Source organism: Apiospora kogelbergensis (assembly GCF_038363985.1).
Source record: "Apiospora kogelbergensis strain CBS 113332 chromosome Unknown utg000009l_segment0_segment0, whole genome shotgun sequence".
NCBI lineage: Eukaryota > Fungi > Ascomycota > Sordariomycetes > Amphisphaeriales > Apiosporaceae > Apiospora > Apiospora kogelbergensis.
The window spans coordinates 3,164,171-3,181,296 of record NW_027117426.1 but is presented as its reverse complement, the minus strand read 5'-3'; the positions used below and the strand labels follow the sequence as shown (position 1 = coordinate 3,181,296).

Below are 17,126 nucleotides of genomic sequence, written 5' to 3'. Positions count from 1 at the left end.
GGACAGCTACAGCGGACGGCATATTACTGCCAAGCAGGGCCAAGATGTCCGCCCATGTTGGAGACTCAAGAACCCAGGACGGAAAGAGGGAATCATGGCGGGCCATTTCGAGGCCTCCGGCAGCTCTTGGCCAAAAACACACGCTCTCGGTCTCTTCTTGTCTTGCGCAGCTTGTATCGTGGGTCGCGAGAAAGAGGCTTTGTGCCTGAATAAGTGCCCCAGGCTATGAAGATGGAGCACTCACTTCCTCCGACCTTCAATCGTGATCGACCAAACCAACAGGCCGACCAGGCACCAGGCACCAGGTGCTTGACCCCCTTGATATTCGCGTGGGGTAAACTCGACAAAGTCATGCGTTGATATCTTGGATACATATACTACGTAGATGTCAACGTCAATATAGCAACCTTCTACTCCATGTTCTAGTGCGCGCTTGATTGGCACACTAGCAATTAGGTTATGCAGCCGTCCATGGCCACCGACTACTAGTGGTCGGTTGCTTGAGCTGAAGAAGAAACCGCATTCGCACAGGTCTGCTCCCGACTACCTCTCAGCTCTAAGCTCTCTAATATCGGCTCCGTACGGACATATGTACATATGTATGTACATATATCATGGAGCTCGCACTGACAAGCAATTGATCACTGGCAATGGGGATTATCAATGGGGATCGACCGAAGTATGTACATATATTGTAGTTCAGTACCCAAAGCTAAGCATGTAATGTATGTAACTGGCCGTCTCCCATCGATCAACAAAGACCCCTGATGAGCCATCCTTGCACTAGGCAAAGTCAGACTAATGAAAAGACAAGGGCCTGACATGCACGCTCTGGCGCTAATGCAGACATCTAGAACGGTACTGGACAAGACTAAGGTGGTGTCGCGGTACATGGGCTTTGCACAGCCTCGCTCCAGAGTCTTGGCTTGGCTCTTTACTGGCTTGGCTCGCCGCCTGTGTGTGTTATTCGCAATTCGCCCGCTCTTTTCCCTCTTTCCTCTCCCTCCTTTCAGCCAGCTTGCATCGCATCCAGGTCCAGGTCCAGGTCTCGAGAGTTTGTTTCTTGGGCTGCCACAGGTCAAAGAAGCGAGGAGAGAGAAGACTTGCATTGCGTGCGTGTGTGGCAAGCAAAGATTGCCCTTCCCGGAAGCGGTTGGATGTTTGTTGCACTGCTTGTTGTTGTTGTTGTTGTGGTGTGCACTGCCCCCTCGACAGATCGTACTTGTCGCTGCTAGAGATCGGATGAGTTTTGGTTCAATACTTCAGCTCGACTTTGGCAAGCACTCTGTGGTACTTACTTACATACCTACCCTGCTTGCTTTACCTCCGGGGCACTGACCGAGATCAGCTCTTTCGCCTGCCCTACCGCCTGTCCTTTTTACCCGACCTGCACCTTGTTGCATCTGTTTTCCATTAACTTGTTGTTTTCCATCTTTCTACCCAAGGCTCACTTGAGCATTTCACATTCCTCGGGCCCTTAACCCCCAGCATCCTTTGTTGTTGTCATCGAAACCTGAGGGCCAACAACACTTTAATACGCCACCGCTTATGGAAGGTTTGCTGGCTTCACTACGAAGGCACTGCGCAAGGAAGGCTGTGTGTGAAACGTAGCAAAGGAGAAGAGGCCGTAAGAGGAGGCAGACGCATTCCGTCTTGGCCATCTGGAATTCTATCATTTCCCAAATCATCTCTAGACCCGGCCATTCGAAAACATGGCCGACCCCAGCAATAATCAGGATGCGGCCACCCCTCGACGACCCAGGGCCCCGACCATTACCATTGATACCACAGCAGTGGGCGCGTCGCAAGATGATGACCTGGATCCCTCCGACGCTGCACCTCGTCGCCATTCTCCCATATCTCCCACCGACGACAACCTGAGCCCTACCTCAACCGCCAATCCTTTGAGCCATACCTGGACCGGTTCGGACAACAAGACCAACATGCCTCAACGGCATCCCTCGCAGGCCTCCGCTACTTCGGATTACCAGGGCTCCCGATCTTTTGATAGTGACGCCAGCCGGCCCCAGAGTCCTCATAATGTTTCCAGCCCGGTCACTTCGAGGGGGAACGACCGTGGTCAGAATTTCTTGGCGGTGCCTAACAATTACCGATCAAGGCAGAATTCGGTGGATAGTGACGATGGCCTCAGGTCTATTGCCTCTTCCCAGGGCGAGACGGTTGCAGCGACGGCATCGTGGCAGCCAGACGGTGGCGAGAAGAGTGGCGGTACACCGAACGACAGCAACAATGACGAAATCATGAAGGGAACCGACGCTCTAAAACCTGACGCAGGCAGGGAGGCCGACTTCGAGGTGCAAAATAATCCATTTGCCTACAGTCCAGGCCAGCTCACCAAAATGTTCAACCCAAAGTCTCTCGCTGCGTTTTATGCCCTCGGCGGTCTTTCTGGCATGGAGAAGGGTCTCCGATCGAACCGCGATACAGGCTTGAGCGTTGATGAAAAGCACTTGGATGGTTCAGTAAAGTTTGACGACGTGACGAATAAGGACAACAAATTAACGACAGAAGGGGTCGAGAGCCCAGGCCCTAGCCCGCAGACGCCAGTCGCTAGGACCAGCACAGCTGGACAAACCGCCAATGACGCATTCTCTGACCGCAAACGTGTATACGGCGATAACAGGATCCCGGAGAAAAAGGGCAAGAGCTTCTTGCAGCTTGTGTGGATCACGTATAACGACAAAGTCCTGATTCTACTCTCTATCGCCGCAGTTGTATCCCTTGCCATCGGGTTATATCAAACTTTCGGCACGGAACACGACGCCGAACACCCAGGAGTCGAATGGGTTGAAGGAGTTGCCATCATTGTGGCTATTGTCATCGTTGTACTTGTTGGATCTTTGAACGATTGGCAGAAGGAACGCCAGTTTGCCAAACTCAACAAAAAGAAGCAGGATCGTGTTGTGAGGGCAGTGCGATCTGGGCAGACCGTTGAAGTTTCCGTCTTCGACATCATGGCTGGAGATGTTGTCCACCTTGAACCTGGAGACCTAATCCCTGTCGATGGAATTTTGATTCAGGGTTACAATGTCAAGTGCGATGAATCCCAAGCGACTGGCGAATCTGACATCATTAAGAAGCGTGGGGGGCGACGAGGTTTACGCTGCTATCGAGAACGGCGAGAATCTAAAGAAAGCAGACCCTTTCATCCAGTCTGGAGCACGAGTTATGGAAGGAGCTGGCACGTTTTTGGCTACGTCGACTGGTGTCTATTCAAGCTACGGAAAGACTATGATGGCTTTGGATGAAGACCCCGAGATCACACCTCTCCAGTCCAAGCTCAACGTCATTGCAGAGTATATTGCCAAATTGGGCGGTGCTGCCGGTCTGCTTTTGTTCCTTGTCTTGTTTATCAAGTTCCTTGTGGCATTACCGCACAACCCTGCTACACCCGCCGAGAAGGGCCAGAACTTCTTGAACATCTTCATCGTTGTTGTGACGATTATTGTTGTCGCCGTCCCTGAAGGTCTTCCTCTTGCTGTCACACTTGCTCTGGCATTTGCTACAACTCGTATGCTTCGCGAGAACAACCTGGTCCGACACCTGAAAGCTTGCGAGGTCATGGGTAACGCTACCACCATCTGCTCAGATAAAACCGGAACCCTCACGCAGAACAAGATGCTTGTCGTTTCTGGGACCGTTGGGACCAGTCACCGTTTCGGCGGCGACAGTGAGAGTTCTACTAATGGCCCTGCCGCCAAGGAGCTTGTAACCTCACTTGGCAAGGATGCGAAGGATCTTCTCTTGAAATCAATCACTCTCAACTCCACTGCATTTGAGGGCGACGTTGATGGTGTTAAGACCTTTATTGGTTCCAAGACGGAGACGGCCCTCCTGACATTCGCCAAGGAGCATCTGGGCATGGGCCCTGTCAGCGAGGAGCGTTCCAATGCCAAAATCCTACAGCTAATTCCGTTCGATTCCGGCCGCAAATGCATGGGTGCTGTTGTGCAGTTGGCAAACGGCAAGGCCCGACTTTACGTTAAGGGAGCATCTGAAATCCTGCTAGCCAAATGCGCAGAAATGCTACGAGACCCCTCTCAAGACTCGGCGCGGATTCCTCTGAGCGAGGACAACGCCGAAACTATTCGTGGCCTCATCGACAGCTATGCCTCCAGATCACTCCGAACCATCGGTCTCGTGTTTCGCGATTTTGACAAGTGGCCGCCGAGAAACAACCGCCGGACCGACGGCGAAGTCGCCTTCGAAGACATGTTCCAACGAATGACTTTCCTAGGAATGGTCGGTATCCAAGATCCTCTTCGTGAAGGTGTCGCCGAGGCCGTCCATAGCTGCCAGAAGGCTGGTGTCATGGTTCGCATGGTCACTGGCGACAACAAATTAACAGCACAAGCAATTGCCAAGGAATGTGGCATTCTGCAGCCGGAGGGTCTCGTGTTGGAAGGACCCGAATTCCGCAACCTCTCAAGGACGCAGCAAGAATCCGTCATTCCCCGACTCCAGGTCCTGGCTCGCTCCAGCCCCGAAGACAAGCGTATTTTGGTCCGTCGCCTCAAGGATATGGGTGAGACTGTCGCCGTAACTGGCGACGGTACGAACGATGCCCCCGCCCTTAAGCTTGCCGATGTTGGTTTCTCCATGGGTATTGCCGGCACTGAAGTCGCCAAGGAAGCCTCTGCGATCATTCTGATGGATGACAACTTCAATAGTATCGTTAAGGCTTTGAAGTGGGGCCGCGCCGTCAACGATGCCGTGAAACGCTTCCTTCAGTTCCAGCTTACTGTCAACATCACTGCTGTCATCCTGACATTCGTCACGGCTGTTTCCAACGACCAGGAATCATCCGTGTTGACGGCAGTCCAGCTTCTTTGGGTCAACTTGATCATGGATACTCTTGCTGCCCTGGCCCTAGCCACCGACCCTCCCCAAGACAGCGTGTTGGACCGAAAGCCCGAGCCGCGCGGCTCAGGTATCATTTCCGTTACTATGTGGAAGATGATCATCGGGCAGGCCATCTATCAGCTCGTCATCACGCTCCTTATCTACTACGGATCCCCCAGTATTCTGTCTTACGACGATAATATCGAGAAGGCTCAATTGAACACGCTCGTATTCAACACGTTCGTATGGATGCAGATCTTCAACCAGTGGAAGTAAGTACCAGCTACCCCAATGCATTACGTCGAATCATTCGGCTGACTGAAAACAGCAACCGCCGCCTGGACAACAAGTTCAACATCTTTGAGGGTCTTTTCCAGAACTGGTTCTTCATTGGCATCAACACACTTATGTGTGGCGCCCAAGTCTTGATCATCTTTGTGGGCGGCGATGCGTTCAACATCGTACGAGTCGTCAATGACCAGGGCCACAAGTCACCCCCCACAGACAGGAGCTCAGTGGGGATACGCTATTTTCCTCGGCATTCTATCCATCCCTGTTGGCGCCATTATTCGTTTGATCCCCGACAACCTAGTTGCGAGCCTGATTCCGGAATCGTTCAAGCGGAAGTCGCCCCGCCTTCCGGGCGTCACTGTCTCGGATGAAGAGCGATTCAACTATTACCCAGCTGCATTTACCGAGGTTCGAGATGAACTCGCCTGGTTGAAACGCATCAAGGGCGGGCGGCTCAACAACCTGAAGTTCGCCATGCAGCATCCACGAGAAATGCTACTCAACAGATCTAAATCCAAGAGCCCCGTCCACTCTCGATCCAACTCGGTGTCAGGGAAGCCTTTCCCGCCGTCGACCCCGGTCCGCGAGGACAGCGTGGGTTCTATGGCCCCTACCCCCACACCAGATTCACGCAAGCGTTCGCGCTCGATGAGGTCGCGCTCCAACTCAGCCCTCGGGGCACCGACCGTCATGGCGGGCATCATTGCCGGCAGTATTGCCGCCGGCTGGTCGCCTGTTGAGAGAAACGACGGCGGCGACTCAAACGGTGGACACCTTCCCAAACCCTCTCCCCTTTCGCAACAGCAACAAGGGGCAGCATCGCCCATGTTCACCGAAGAGCCCGAGAGCATGGAGGGTGAATCCAGCAGCCAACCCAGGGCAACCGGAGAGGGGACATCACTAGATGTGCCCAGGCTAAGCATACCAAAGCCCCCGCAGCAAAAGAGCGAAAATCATCTTCATAAGTAAATCACACATGTGTACATATAATGTAATCGAAGCACGGTGTTCTGTAGCGAGAAAAGCACGTGTCTGTAAAAATACAAGATTAGCGCCTATCCGTAATATATACCCCTTTCTGAGCGGAACAACCAGTTTTGTCGTGTTTTGTTATCGAAGCGATGGCTAGGCCATCTTTACGTGACCTGAGTGGTTTGTTTAGCAAGACGTGGCATTCCGGCAGACAGAGGAACAAGATTAACTAAGTGCAAGCATAAAGGGTGGCGGGTGACGGGCAGTATATAGTCTCCATCGTGGTTCCGAACGTTGGCTATCTATTCATAGCCGTGCGCATGTGAATAATACACGGCCATCCATCGATTGGCTCGAGGCTTGGTTATTGCAACCCAAGAGTTGTGTTGCTGGCTGTGTTGGCGATCAATGCGGCGGCTTGAATTCGAGGTTGGTGCGGGCAAGCGGTAGGGAGGAATGCCAGCCGGCTACCATACAAAACGGGCATGAGTTAGCAAGCTATGTGGGCGAATAAGAAATAGGAATGGGATGGGCACGGGGGGACAGCAGTCGTCACAGTTGTTCACGATTCTGTCTTCTGTGCTCGTATGCCCATCCACGTCGCTAAAGAAAAGAAAACCCGAATTACAGAGTGGAGACGCGACCCTCCAGCCGTCAACCTCCTGAAAGAGACAGAAGAGACAGAGCAGGAAAAGACCACTGCCTATATATGTATGTATGATATGTATATGTCTAGATAGACCGGCGTATTGCACTGGGAGCCTACACTAGCACCTACCATTATTGTTGTATGCATTCTCCCTCCCTCTCTCTCTCTGCCGCAACTCTCCCACACACCTGCAGACCAAACCAACCCAACCCAAGCCAAACCCAGCAGTTTCAGACTCCAAGTGCGTTGTGCGCTCTGTTCTGCTCTGTTCTTTCATTTCCTCAATCCCGTCCGTCTTCTTGTAACGCAGCTCTCAACGTCGCGCTCCTTCCCTTGTCCCTGCCCGTTTTTCCCTTTTCCCGTCCGTCTTGCTGACCTTGCCCAACCCAGGCCAAACATAATAATGATAATAACGTGAAGCCAAGACACAATACTGACAACGCCTTCACAACTTTCATTACATAATTCACTCTTGATTGCCTTGGCCACAACAACTAACTACCTCTTCCTCTCTCTTGCACTTGACTATTCATTTCGCTCCCCCCTTCCTTTGCCACCGTCCATTTTCTCCCTCTCCTCATCTGGCATCGCCGTTCTTGCCCATCAACAACGTCTCGTCTCTATCAGCAACTCTGTCGGCTGTTTGGTCCCTGTTTCCGCCCAGCATGAACGGCCCCAAGCGCCGACGTGGTGGCGCAGCCAACGCTACAGCTACCACAACCAAAACCCGCCAGACTCGCCTGGTACTTGCCCCCGTCAAGCCTGTGGATGTGGAAGACGAGTCCGACACTGAGACTCCTGCTCCTGCCCTTCCTAAGCCCAAGACTACTGCCTCCAAGAAGACCACCAAGAAACCCCCAGCCGACACTGCTAAGCCTGACGATGATGATCCCCTCTCGGATCTACACCACCTTGCAGCGGATAAGACCGACTCGTGGGAGACTGAATCCTTGTTTGAAGACATTATTGATGACTTGACACAGGACAAAGTCCTTACTGACAGTCAGTTGTTCATTTCTTCTCTTCTCTCATTGTCGACTAATGCTTCACCTCTGCTCGCCGACGTTTTGCACTCTTGATAGTCTTCTGGTTTATTTGGACGCGCCACTCTTTGGCCCTGTCCTGTGCCGCACAACAGCTGACATGTTCTGTTTAGTTGTGGAAGATGCTTGTACTACGGATGAGACGGTTCACTACCGTCAGCTGCTGCGCAGTATTGGGCCCGAGCAGTTCTGCCGTGCAACCGTGGATGATGGCAAGATCACAGCCAAGAAACTCTTGACTGCATTCGGCGTCATCCCGCCGCCCTTCCTCGAGGGCGCGCCTGATGATGAATATTATGGCCTGCTCACTCTGGCCCTGAGCCGGGAGTTGAAGAAGAGAGCCAAATTGATGAACTTCAACACGGTGGATGACGCCGTCAATTTGATCTACAACGCCAAGAACATCGTGGTCTTGACTGGCGCTGGCATCTCGACGTCACTTGGCATCCCGGACTTCCGCTCCAAAGACACTGGTCTTTACGCCCAGCTGGCACAGCAAGGCCTGGCCATCAACGACCCCCAGGAGGTGTTTGACATTCGAGTCTTTAACGAAGACCCTACCATCTTCTTCACTGTCGCCAAGGACATCCTGCCTAGCCACAAGAAGTTCACACCGACGCATAGATTCATCGCCATGCTACAGGAAAAGGGCAAACTTCTTACGAACTACTCCCAAAATATTGATAACATCGAGGCCAACGCCGGCATCTTGCCCGAGAAGCTCGTCCAATGCCACGGCTCTTTCGCAACCGCCACGTGTCAAAAGTGTGGCTACCAAGTGGTCGGTGAGGAGGTATATGATGATATTCGTGCCGGCCAGATTCCCCGGTGCCTCAAGTGCATCAAGACTCTGAGGGGAAAGGGCAAGACGAAGCGAAAGCGTTCGTCCAACAACCGGTCGTCTAGCCGACGGCTTCGTGGAAGCGACGACGACGACGACGATGACTTCAACATCCCCTCGGCCGGCATCATGAAGCCCGACATCACCTTCTTTGGCGAGGACCTGCCGACCAAGTTCAGAGAACGACTCGGCAATCACGACCGAATCCTCGCCGATCTAGTCATTGTGATTGGCACCTCGCTTAAGGTCACGCCCGTGTCAGAGATGAGTCGTTTCTTGCCGCCGAATGTGCCACAAATCTACATCTCCCGTGATTCCGTCAGCCACATTAATTTTGACATCGACCTCCTCGGGGACTGCGATGTTGTTGTCGCCGAGCTCTGTCGTCGTCTTGGCTGGGACCTCCAGCATGAGATGGTCAACCCCCGCCAGGAGGTACAGGTGAAGCCCGAGGAGGGCTACAGCAGCCGGCATAGGTTTGCACCCTATGTGCCACCCCCAGAATCGGGCTCGCTGAAGCGAGAGGAAGACATATGAGCCGACGATGCTAATCGAATGGTTTCATGGCGATGGCTTCTAACCTCGAGCTACATGACTCCATGGGACTGGGCTATCCTCAGCATACCCATACTGGCCGGATTTAGCCACGAGCGAGCGATATATTCCCCAACGCTTGGCAACATGATATCTATTGTTAGGAGAACTGCTATCTTGCCGGGATCTAGGTCCTGTGGAGAGTTATGGCCTACTTCTCTCTGCAACCAATGTATAATTAAACCCGTTCAGGACATCATGTTATTGTTGGGCAAGGCGTTTTTGGTCCCAGGAAGGCTACAGGACTGTTTTGCGTCGCCTTTCTTATTCATTTTTCAGTGTTTTCGTTTGTTTGTTTCTGTTTCAACCCCCATTATGCTCTTGGAAGGGTCACTTTTGTTGTATGGCATAGCGTAGGTCGGGGAAACATTGCGATTTGAATAAAACAAAACCATCAAGTAGGAGAGGAGGATAGAAGATGCATATTCTGGGGGAGGGCAGTAGAGGGCTCGCTCGCTTGAAGATGGATGCGATGCCGTCTCTCACCCCTGATTTGCTTTTTGATATTACTGCATGGCGTTCGTAGACTTGTACATAGAAAGACTCAAACAAAAGATCGAGTTGATCACTGTCAAACGATGCGTCCAATTTTCTTTGCCTGTAGATTCAACGTACGAATACACTCTTGCATGTATAACTACTAGTCGTATTAGGGTATTAAGTGAACTTTTGCTTCTATTAATATAATATATATATATACTGACCTCTGTGCATACTACACATCATACCAGGCCTACCAACCCTCCCTAATGCCAGTCAGCCGGGTGATAGAATAGTACAAGTCTAGGCTCGCTTTCTACTATCAAATACATATCAATATCAATCCGCTACTGCTATACCGTATCCTTCCTTTGCTGATTCGCTTTTTGATATCTACAATAAACTCTCGTACTTATCCAAGCCCGATCCCGTTTGCTGCTGTTGTTGCTGAACAGGCTTCTGCTGCTGCTGGTTCATCGCCATGCCCATGCCCATTCCCATTCCCATGCCCATGCCCATGCTATTCGACCCGCCCATCATGCTGTTCATACCCATCTTGTTGTTGTTCATGCTATTCATGCTGTTCATGCCGTTGTTCATCGGACGCATCGCTGTCATGCCAGTACCCATCATGCTGCCCATGCTCGATGTACTGATGTTATTCGCCGTCATCCCCCAAAGGAAGACAGCGAGGGCTGTCCGAATGCGGTGCCACTTGTGTTCCCGCCGAAGGACGATGATGACATATTACGCTGCGGCTGCCCCGGGGGAGGAGGGAGGCTGAAGCCAGACGATGCCGACGGTGTGCCACTGCTGGGCGGTGGTGCTAGTGAGAACGAGGACAAGCTGGACGACTGCATGGCGGGCCGCTGTTGGTTTAATTGTTGGTTCAAAGACATGCTTGCCACAGAGGATGACGGCGGACTCATCATTGGCTTGTTGGTACTTGGCGTGGAGGCTGAAGCCCACGGGTTGCTGTTGCTAGCGCCAGTTTGCGGGCTCGATATGGCGGGCTGCAGGGGCTGGCTGAACTGGGTCGATTGCGGCGTCATAGATTCGAATCTATTCAGGTCGGGTGTGACGGTCCTGAAGGCCGGTTGGGGCTTCATAGCACCGAACCCACCGGCCGAGTTGGTTGCCGTGGTAGGGCTTGGGGTCGACCAGGAGAACGCCGGTGCCGGTGGCGACTTTACACGTTGAGATGTGGAGAATCGGGCCGTGTTAGGGGCGGCAGCGTCTCCCCAGCCACCAATGCCAGCATCCATAGGATTGCTCGAGTCTAGGCCGCCTACACTACCACCACCGCCGGCTCGGCCCTTGACAAGTTTCATGAAGTCGTCTTCTGAACCGTCGTTCGCCGTCTCAAAGGTGGTGCCCGTCACCCCGCCAAAGGCCATGAAATCCTCGCTCTCGAGTGCCTTGCCGTTCGATGAAGAACCTGACAGTTCCTGAAGCTTCTTGGTCTGCTCGTCCTCTACCCTCCGCGATAGCGTCCGGATCAACTCCATGAAGGTCTGGAACTGCTTTAGGTCTAGCAACGGGCCGAGACTCATGCTCCAAAGGATCGGGAGGATGTCCATGGCCACGAAGTCGGCATCAGCAACATCGCCCACCACCCTCAACACGCTCAGCGCCGCCATCATGACCGCTGGCTCCTTGGTCTTTATTGCCTTGACCAAGGGGATAATCTTCTCCTGCATGGTATACTTGTCCAACGCACTCGAGGAGGACGTCTTTTTCTTCTCAGGCGCGAAACCGTCCAAGCCGTCGTCACCTCCTGTGGGGTCATTGGAACCACCACATAGTATCACGAACGCTTGCAAGCCTCGGACTTTGATGGCTAAGCTGTTAGTTTTGCTAAAGACGGTGGCGATGACGGGGAAGAGCTCGTTCTTGATGGTGCTAAAATCTAATATAGGTAGCACCGTGGGTAAGCCGCGCATAGCCACATCGACGATAGCCGGTGTTGGACATTCAATTGCCGTCATAAGAATAGGTAAAATGTCTAAGGTCCTTGGTCAGTACGTTTATGGCTTGGTGTGGACAGTCGCTAGCTTGTACGCACCGTCCTTGAACTCCTTCCCCGAACAGTTGCTGGTCATGACGGAGGTGTTCTCCAGAATTACCATCAAGCCAGCGTCACGGGCCGAGTCTTTCTCTTGGGCTTGAGCCTGTTTTGCATTGACAACGAATATCTCCTTGATACGCGGCCGCACTTTCTCGGAGAAGGCCCGTTTCGAGGACGGTAAAAGCTCGATAATCTTGAAGATATTCTGCAAGATCAGCGAGAGGAGCTCTTTGTCTTTGAGCTCCTCCAGCAAGGCCGGTAGTATCTTCTTTTCCATCACCGACTTGGGGAACGAAGGCAGCACCTTGTTCAACCCTCGCATAAATGAAGCTTTCTCGTTAGGAGTCTTAGCTGGGAAGGCATCCAAAAAGCGTATGGTCGACACCAATATATTATCAAAATACTCGCTCTCCTGAAACTCCCTGGCTGTCATCCGCTGCGCAGGCCGTCGTGTGATTAAACGAGGCAACACATGGGCTGTCAAGTCCCTTGGTAGCGGCCTGGATGAAAGAAACCCATTTTGTGCCGAAGGTACAGTAGAGGACGAGGAGAAGAGCCTTTTGTATGATGAGACGCTGGAGTTGCACTCTATGGGAGAGCGGTGCGGCGAGTTATACAGAGCGACACACAGAAGACCAAGCGAGAACATATCGGCTGACGTTGTAAGATTGGTGTCCAAAACGAAGTCAGGTGATGTATAGTCCAAATTGAGTTGTACAAACCGAGGTAACCTGGGATCAAGGTTGAGGACCTCAGATAGACTGATGGGTTGAACTGAAGTTGCTTTTGTAGAGCCATCTGGGGGACTGGAGAAGGAAAGACCACTGATTTTCCAGTCGGACTGTGGCAGCCAATGTTAGCAAGTCAACCGATAGACAAGATATAGAGTATAGAATCCCCCACCTTTGCGTTCACCAGAATAGCGTCAGGGGTGAGGTTGCCGTGAACCAAACCGGCGTTCTCATGCAGAAACTCCAGAGCTTTGCTGACCTGAAGCAATCCTTTTTGAATCTCTAGCTCGTCTATCTCGAGTTCCCGCCTCCTCCTTGTCCCATCGGCTTCTTCGGTGACGTATCTGCTCGAGCGGCCCCCTACGCCCCCGGCGCGTTCTTGATCATCCTTTTCGGCGAGCAAGCTAGCCAATGAGGCTGTCACAGGCTCGGTGACGAACTGCAGACCTCCTCCGCGTGTTTCCTCGACCGGCTCGACAAGCTCCAGCACGTTGGGATGGCGCAGGCGGGCGAGGGAAGAGGCCTCCTTCTTCAGTCGCTCGACGACTTCTTCGGTGGTGCGCTTGAACGCGGCGGCACCGGATCGCCCGAGGGAGTTCCCGTGTTGGTCTAGCGACTTCTTGTCGAAGACGAAGACGGAGTAGGGTTTTTTTGTCTTCTTGGCGGTCGCATCGTAGATCTTCCAAGGGCCGGCGGTGGATGTGATGGTCGGGGATATGGTGTAGTTGCTGCCAATGTTGGAAGAGAAATTCTTCAAGGACGAAAACATGATGGCAAGTTGAGACGACCTTCAGCCGTCATTTCTCCGTACCGCGACGTTGGGCGTGATTCGGCGACAGCGGTCTCAGTCTCAACCTTCTCTGCGGCTTCCCCGCCGGATTCGCGCGCGCGCTCGCTTAGGCCCGAGTCGCCGGTGTTCCGATGCCTGTTGGTGAAGTAGGAATTGTTCGTCCGACGTTGTTGCGACAGGATCTGGATCATAGGTTGTGTTGTCGCAAAAAGAAGCGCCTCGACTAAAAGTACGCAGTAAGGAAGTTGCCAGTAGAGCTTACATGGGTGGGACGGGACGTCTAACGAATTGGGGGCCCCGAGGTCTGCCGGGGGGGGTCGTTCAAGCCACATCAACCACTTGAAACTCACGAGCTGACAGGCAGGCAGGGAGGCAGGGAGGCAGGCAGGCAGCCCACAATGCGCTCCAGGGTCCAAAGGCCTGTCTAGCCAAAGCAAAGGCCGATCGACGGAAGTCGACAGCGCAAACTGTAACAATGCACTAAAACTCTCAATAGACCAACCCTTAAAGCTGGTATTTTAATGCCAATCGATAAGAGAAAGTACCTTTTTCACCTTGTTAATATAAATTAACTACTTTCCTAATATTAACTATAATTAATAATAATTAATAATAATTAATAATAATTAAAAATTTAAAGTATATAACTAGAGTATAAAGTTATAATAAAGGCCTTTAAGTATTAAAGATATAAAAAATAGCTTAAATTTAACGTTATTATATTAAGATTCTCCCTATCTAGCACACTGTTAACGCATTATTACAGTTTGCGCTATCAACTGCCGTCCCCATCTAGCCACCTACATCTCTGACTGGCTCCAATCGAGCTCCGATAGCGCTGCAAGCTACGCCCTCCAGATCCAATCACTTTTTCCTGATTCGAGTATATCATCCGTAGATAACAGCCCCGACGGCCAGTTCCCCCGTCTGCTTTCCTTGACACATAATACTCCCGTTTCTGGACCCAATTGGCCCGAGCATAGATCTGTGTTTGGCTGCACCAGCATACCACCGCATTTAGAGCGTCATCGACGCATTTTCACAGACCACCATGTTGCGACAGCTACTTCCGCGCGCCGGAAGGGCCTGGAGAGCTCCCGCTGCCCGTCAGCTTCTTCCCTGCAGTCTAAGCGCACGCCAGCCAGTGAGATGCTACAGCATCCAGCCCGAGGCCGCCTCGCGCGCAAAGCCCCTCGACGTTGACCCATCCAGGTTGTCCATCACCAAGACCTCTGCCACCAAGGAGCTCAAGGATCCCGCCACCCTCATTTTCGGTCGAGAATTCACAGGTACGGGCCTCAAGTGAACACGAATTACGAAGGCCCCTCTTACTAACTGCGCTCCTCAGACCACATGCTCACGATAGAATGGACGCAACAAGATGGTTGGCTGGCGCCCCAGATAACGCCCTACCAAAATCTGTCTCTCGACCCGGCCGCCTGCGTACTCCACTACGCCTTCGAGTGCTTTGAGGGCATGAAGGCCTACAAGGACAAGAATGGCAACGTCCGCCTGTTTCGCCCTGACAAGAACATGGAGCGCATGAACAAGTCGGCGGCCCGCATTGCCCTGCCCACCTTCTCTCCCACCGCCGTCATCGACCTGATCTCACAGTTCGCCAAGCTCGAGTCGCGCTTCATCCCCGACCAGCGCGGCTACTCGCTGTACCTACGCCCCACCATGATCGGCACCCAGAAGACGCTGGGCGTGGGCCCGCCCGGCAGTGCCCTGCTCTACGTCATCGCCAGCCCCGTCGGCCCGTACTACCCGACGGGCTTCAAGGCTGTGTCCCTCGAGGCTACTGACTACGCCGTGCGCGCGTGGCCCGGCGGCGTGGGCGACAAGAAGCTCGGCGCCAACTACGCGCCCTGCGTCGTCCCGCAGACCGAGGCAGCCTCTCGCGGCTTCCAGCAGAACCTCTGGCTGTTTGGCGAGCAGGAGTACGTCACCGAGGTCGGCACCATGAACATGTTCGTCGCCATGAAGAACAAGGAGACGGGCCAGAAGGAGCTGCTCACGGCGCCCCTCGACGGCACCATCCTACCCGGTGTGACCCGCGACTCCATTCTTGCCCTCGCCCGCGAGAAGCTTGCCCCCGAAGGTTGGATGATCTCGGAGCGCAAGTACACCATGAAGGAGGTAGCAGAGGCCGCTGACGAAGGCCGCCTGATGGAGGCGTTCGGCGCCGGCACCGCCGCTATCGTGAGCCCCGTCCGCAAGATCAGCTGGAAGGGCCAGCTGGTGGACTGTGGCCTGAGCGAGCACGAGGAGTCGGGCGAGATCGCTTTACGCATGAAGGGCTGGATCGAGGGCCGCCAATACGGCGACGAGGAGCACGAGTGGAGCCACGTCTGCTAAGGAGGCGGGCAGAGCTTGAAACAAGTTTGTCTGATAGAAAACAGCCATTGCATTTGCTACTGGCGCGTCGCGCCGTCTTTGTGTATCATGCCGAAGATGGCTGTAATTAATTATTAGATCGATATGGCGCAATGGCGTACATAGCCTTGGGCGAAGGTTCAGCCAAACATCTAGAAATGGAATGCATTTACAGATTACAATGAGAGCACCAGAGGGTAAACTGCACATTTTAGTGAGAGATCATGAGATGCGTACATGTTACATAGGAAATTGACTTTCTTTTCTGGGAACTGCCCAGTGCGATCCCCTTTCCCATCCAAACCGGGAGCGACCCAGTTCTATAATGCTGCATCTCTAACTCGGGTACACAACAACAACCGGAGTGAGAAGCCGGCAGCTGGAAAGATAGGCGCGAAGATAAAAACATGAGGTTTCATATACAGAGTGTAGGGGGTGTTCGCAAGACGGAAGGCTGCAGGTTAAAGCTCAGAAGACTTATCTTCCATAGCTGGCTGCCGTACCGTTCTGGGAAGTTGGGGTTTATGGTTCGTTTGTGAGTTTTTTCCCGACTGCCGTTCCTGTTTTCCTCCTCTATATGCTCATCGATCCATCTATCCACCACCGATCCATAACATCCGGGCAGGGCTTTCTTAGCGCTTCTTGTCCGGGTCTTCGAGGATACCCTCAGCTTCCAGTCGCCTCCGCGCCTCCTCAAGAGCCCATGTCTGTATTCTGCGAGTAAGTCAGTATCGAAAGTTCTGAGTCAATGGAAAAGATAGGGGTATGTGGGTGTATTCCCCATTGATGGTGGAAGAGCTCGTCATCGACGTGATACAGCGCGCGCGGGGTGTATGTCTCGAGCGAGCCGTCTCTCTTCCTCTCTGTCGCTAGTTGTGGCCACTTACGATGTATCGGGCTTGAAGGCATAGGCGATTGCGGCCAAAGCAAAGGTGCCGCAGAAGCCGTAGTAGAATGGCGTCTCCCATCCCTCCTTCTGGTACTTCTCGCCGGGCTTGACGCCGAACAACCAGCCGCTGGGCGGGTCGTACTGGGGGCCGTGGCTGGCGGGCCGAGCGGCCGTCGAAGAAAAGGTTCGACTGGTGGTGGCAACAGGGTTCGAGGCTGTGGTGAGAGCGCGAGTCGCCCGGGCGGCGGCTTGCGGGCGAATCGCGGGCATCTTTTCGCTATTTCTCTATTTCGCTCGCTGTGTCGATTGGCGTTTGTATGTCCAGGTCAATTGAGACCAAGTGATGTCCCCGTCGGCGAAGGGAATGGAAGGATTGAGGTTGAGAGTGGAGATGTTTTGTCTGTCTGCCCCCGGGTGGGTTGTTGGATTCGTTGCCCTCAGGTCAATCGGGGAGGTCCTTCCTTTGAGGCGAGGTTGAAGCTGGAGGAGAGAATGCCGAGTTGGGGCGGTTGCGGAGTGGGCCAGAAAGTCACGTGCTC

General features: G+C 53.2%; 5 protein-coding genes across 5 annotated transcripts; 3 read left to right on the top strand and 2 right to left on the bottom strand.

Moving 5' to 3' along the window:
• Positions 1 to 1,712: 1,712 nt before the first annotated feature.
• PG998_014110 (putative calcium P-type ATPase) lies at positions 1,713 to 6,123 on the top strand (the record flags this gene model as incomplete). Its single annotated transcript, XM_066880926.1, has 4 exons — positions 1,713 to 3,055; positions 3,099 to 5,135; positions 5,192 to 5,324; positions 5,368 to 6,123. The coding sequence occupies 4 exons, from the start codon at positions 1,713 to 1,715 to the stop codon at positions 6,121 to 6,123; spliced, it is 4,269 nt and encodes a 1,422-aa protein (XP_066725065.1).
• Positions 6,124 to 7,440: 1,317 nt separating this feature from the next.
• On the top strand, positions 7,441 to 9,196 carry PG998_014109 (NAD-dependent protein deacetylase h.t1.c1; the record flags this gene model as incomplete). Its single annotated transcript, XM_066880925.1, has 2 exons — positions 7,441 to 7,777; positions 7,932 to 9,196. 2 exons carry the CDS (start codon positions 7,441 to 7,443, stop codon positions 9,194 to 9,196), a joined length of 1,602 nt encoding a protein of 533 aa, XP_066725064.1.
• A 930-nt stretch (positions 9,197 to 10,126) lies between these two features.
• Positions 10,127 to 13,301, bottom strand: PG998_014108 (uncharacterized protein; the record flags this gene model as incomplete). Its single annotated transcript, XM_066880924.1, has 4 exons — positions 10,127 to 10,428; positions 10,485 to 11,738; positions 11,799 to 12,642; positions 12,705 to 13,301. 4 exons carry the CDS (start codon positions 13,299 to 13,301, stop codon positions 10,127 to 10,129), a joined length of 2,997 nt encoding a protein of 998 aa, XP_066725063.1.
• A 1,072-nt stretch (positions 13,302 to 14,373) lies between these two features.
• PG998_014107 (Branched-chain-amino-acid aminotransferase cytosolic) lies at positions 14,374 to 15,680 on the top strand (the record flags this gene model as incomplete). The annotated part of the gene is made up of 2 exons (XM_066880923.1): positions 14,374 to 14,611; positions 14,671 to 15,680. The coding sequence occupies 2 exons, from the start codon at positions 14,374 to 14,376 to the stop codon at positions 15,678 to 15,680; spliced, it is 1,248 nt and encodes a 415-aa protein (XP_066725062.1).
• A 650-nt stretch (positions 15,681 to 16,330) lies between these two features.
• On the bottom strand, positions 16,331 to 16,857 carry PG998_014106 (uncharacterized protein; the record flags this gene model as incomplete). Its single annotated transcript, XM_066880922.1, has 2 exons — positions 16,331 to 16,412; positions 16,586 to 16,857. The coding sequence occupies 2 exons, from the start codon at positions 16,855 to 16,857 to the stop codon at positions 16,331 to 16,333; spliced, it is 354 nt and encodes a 117-aa protein (XP_066725061.1).
• Between the last annotated feature and the right edge of the window lie 269 nt (positions 16,858 to 17,126).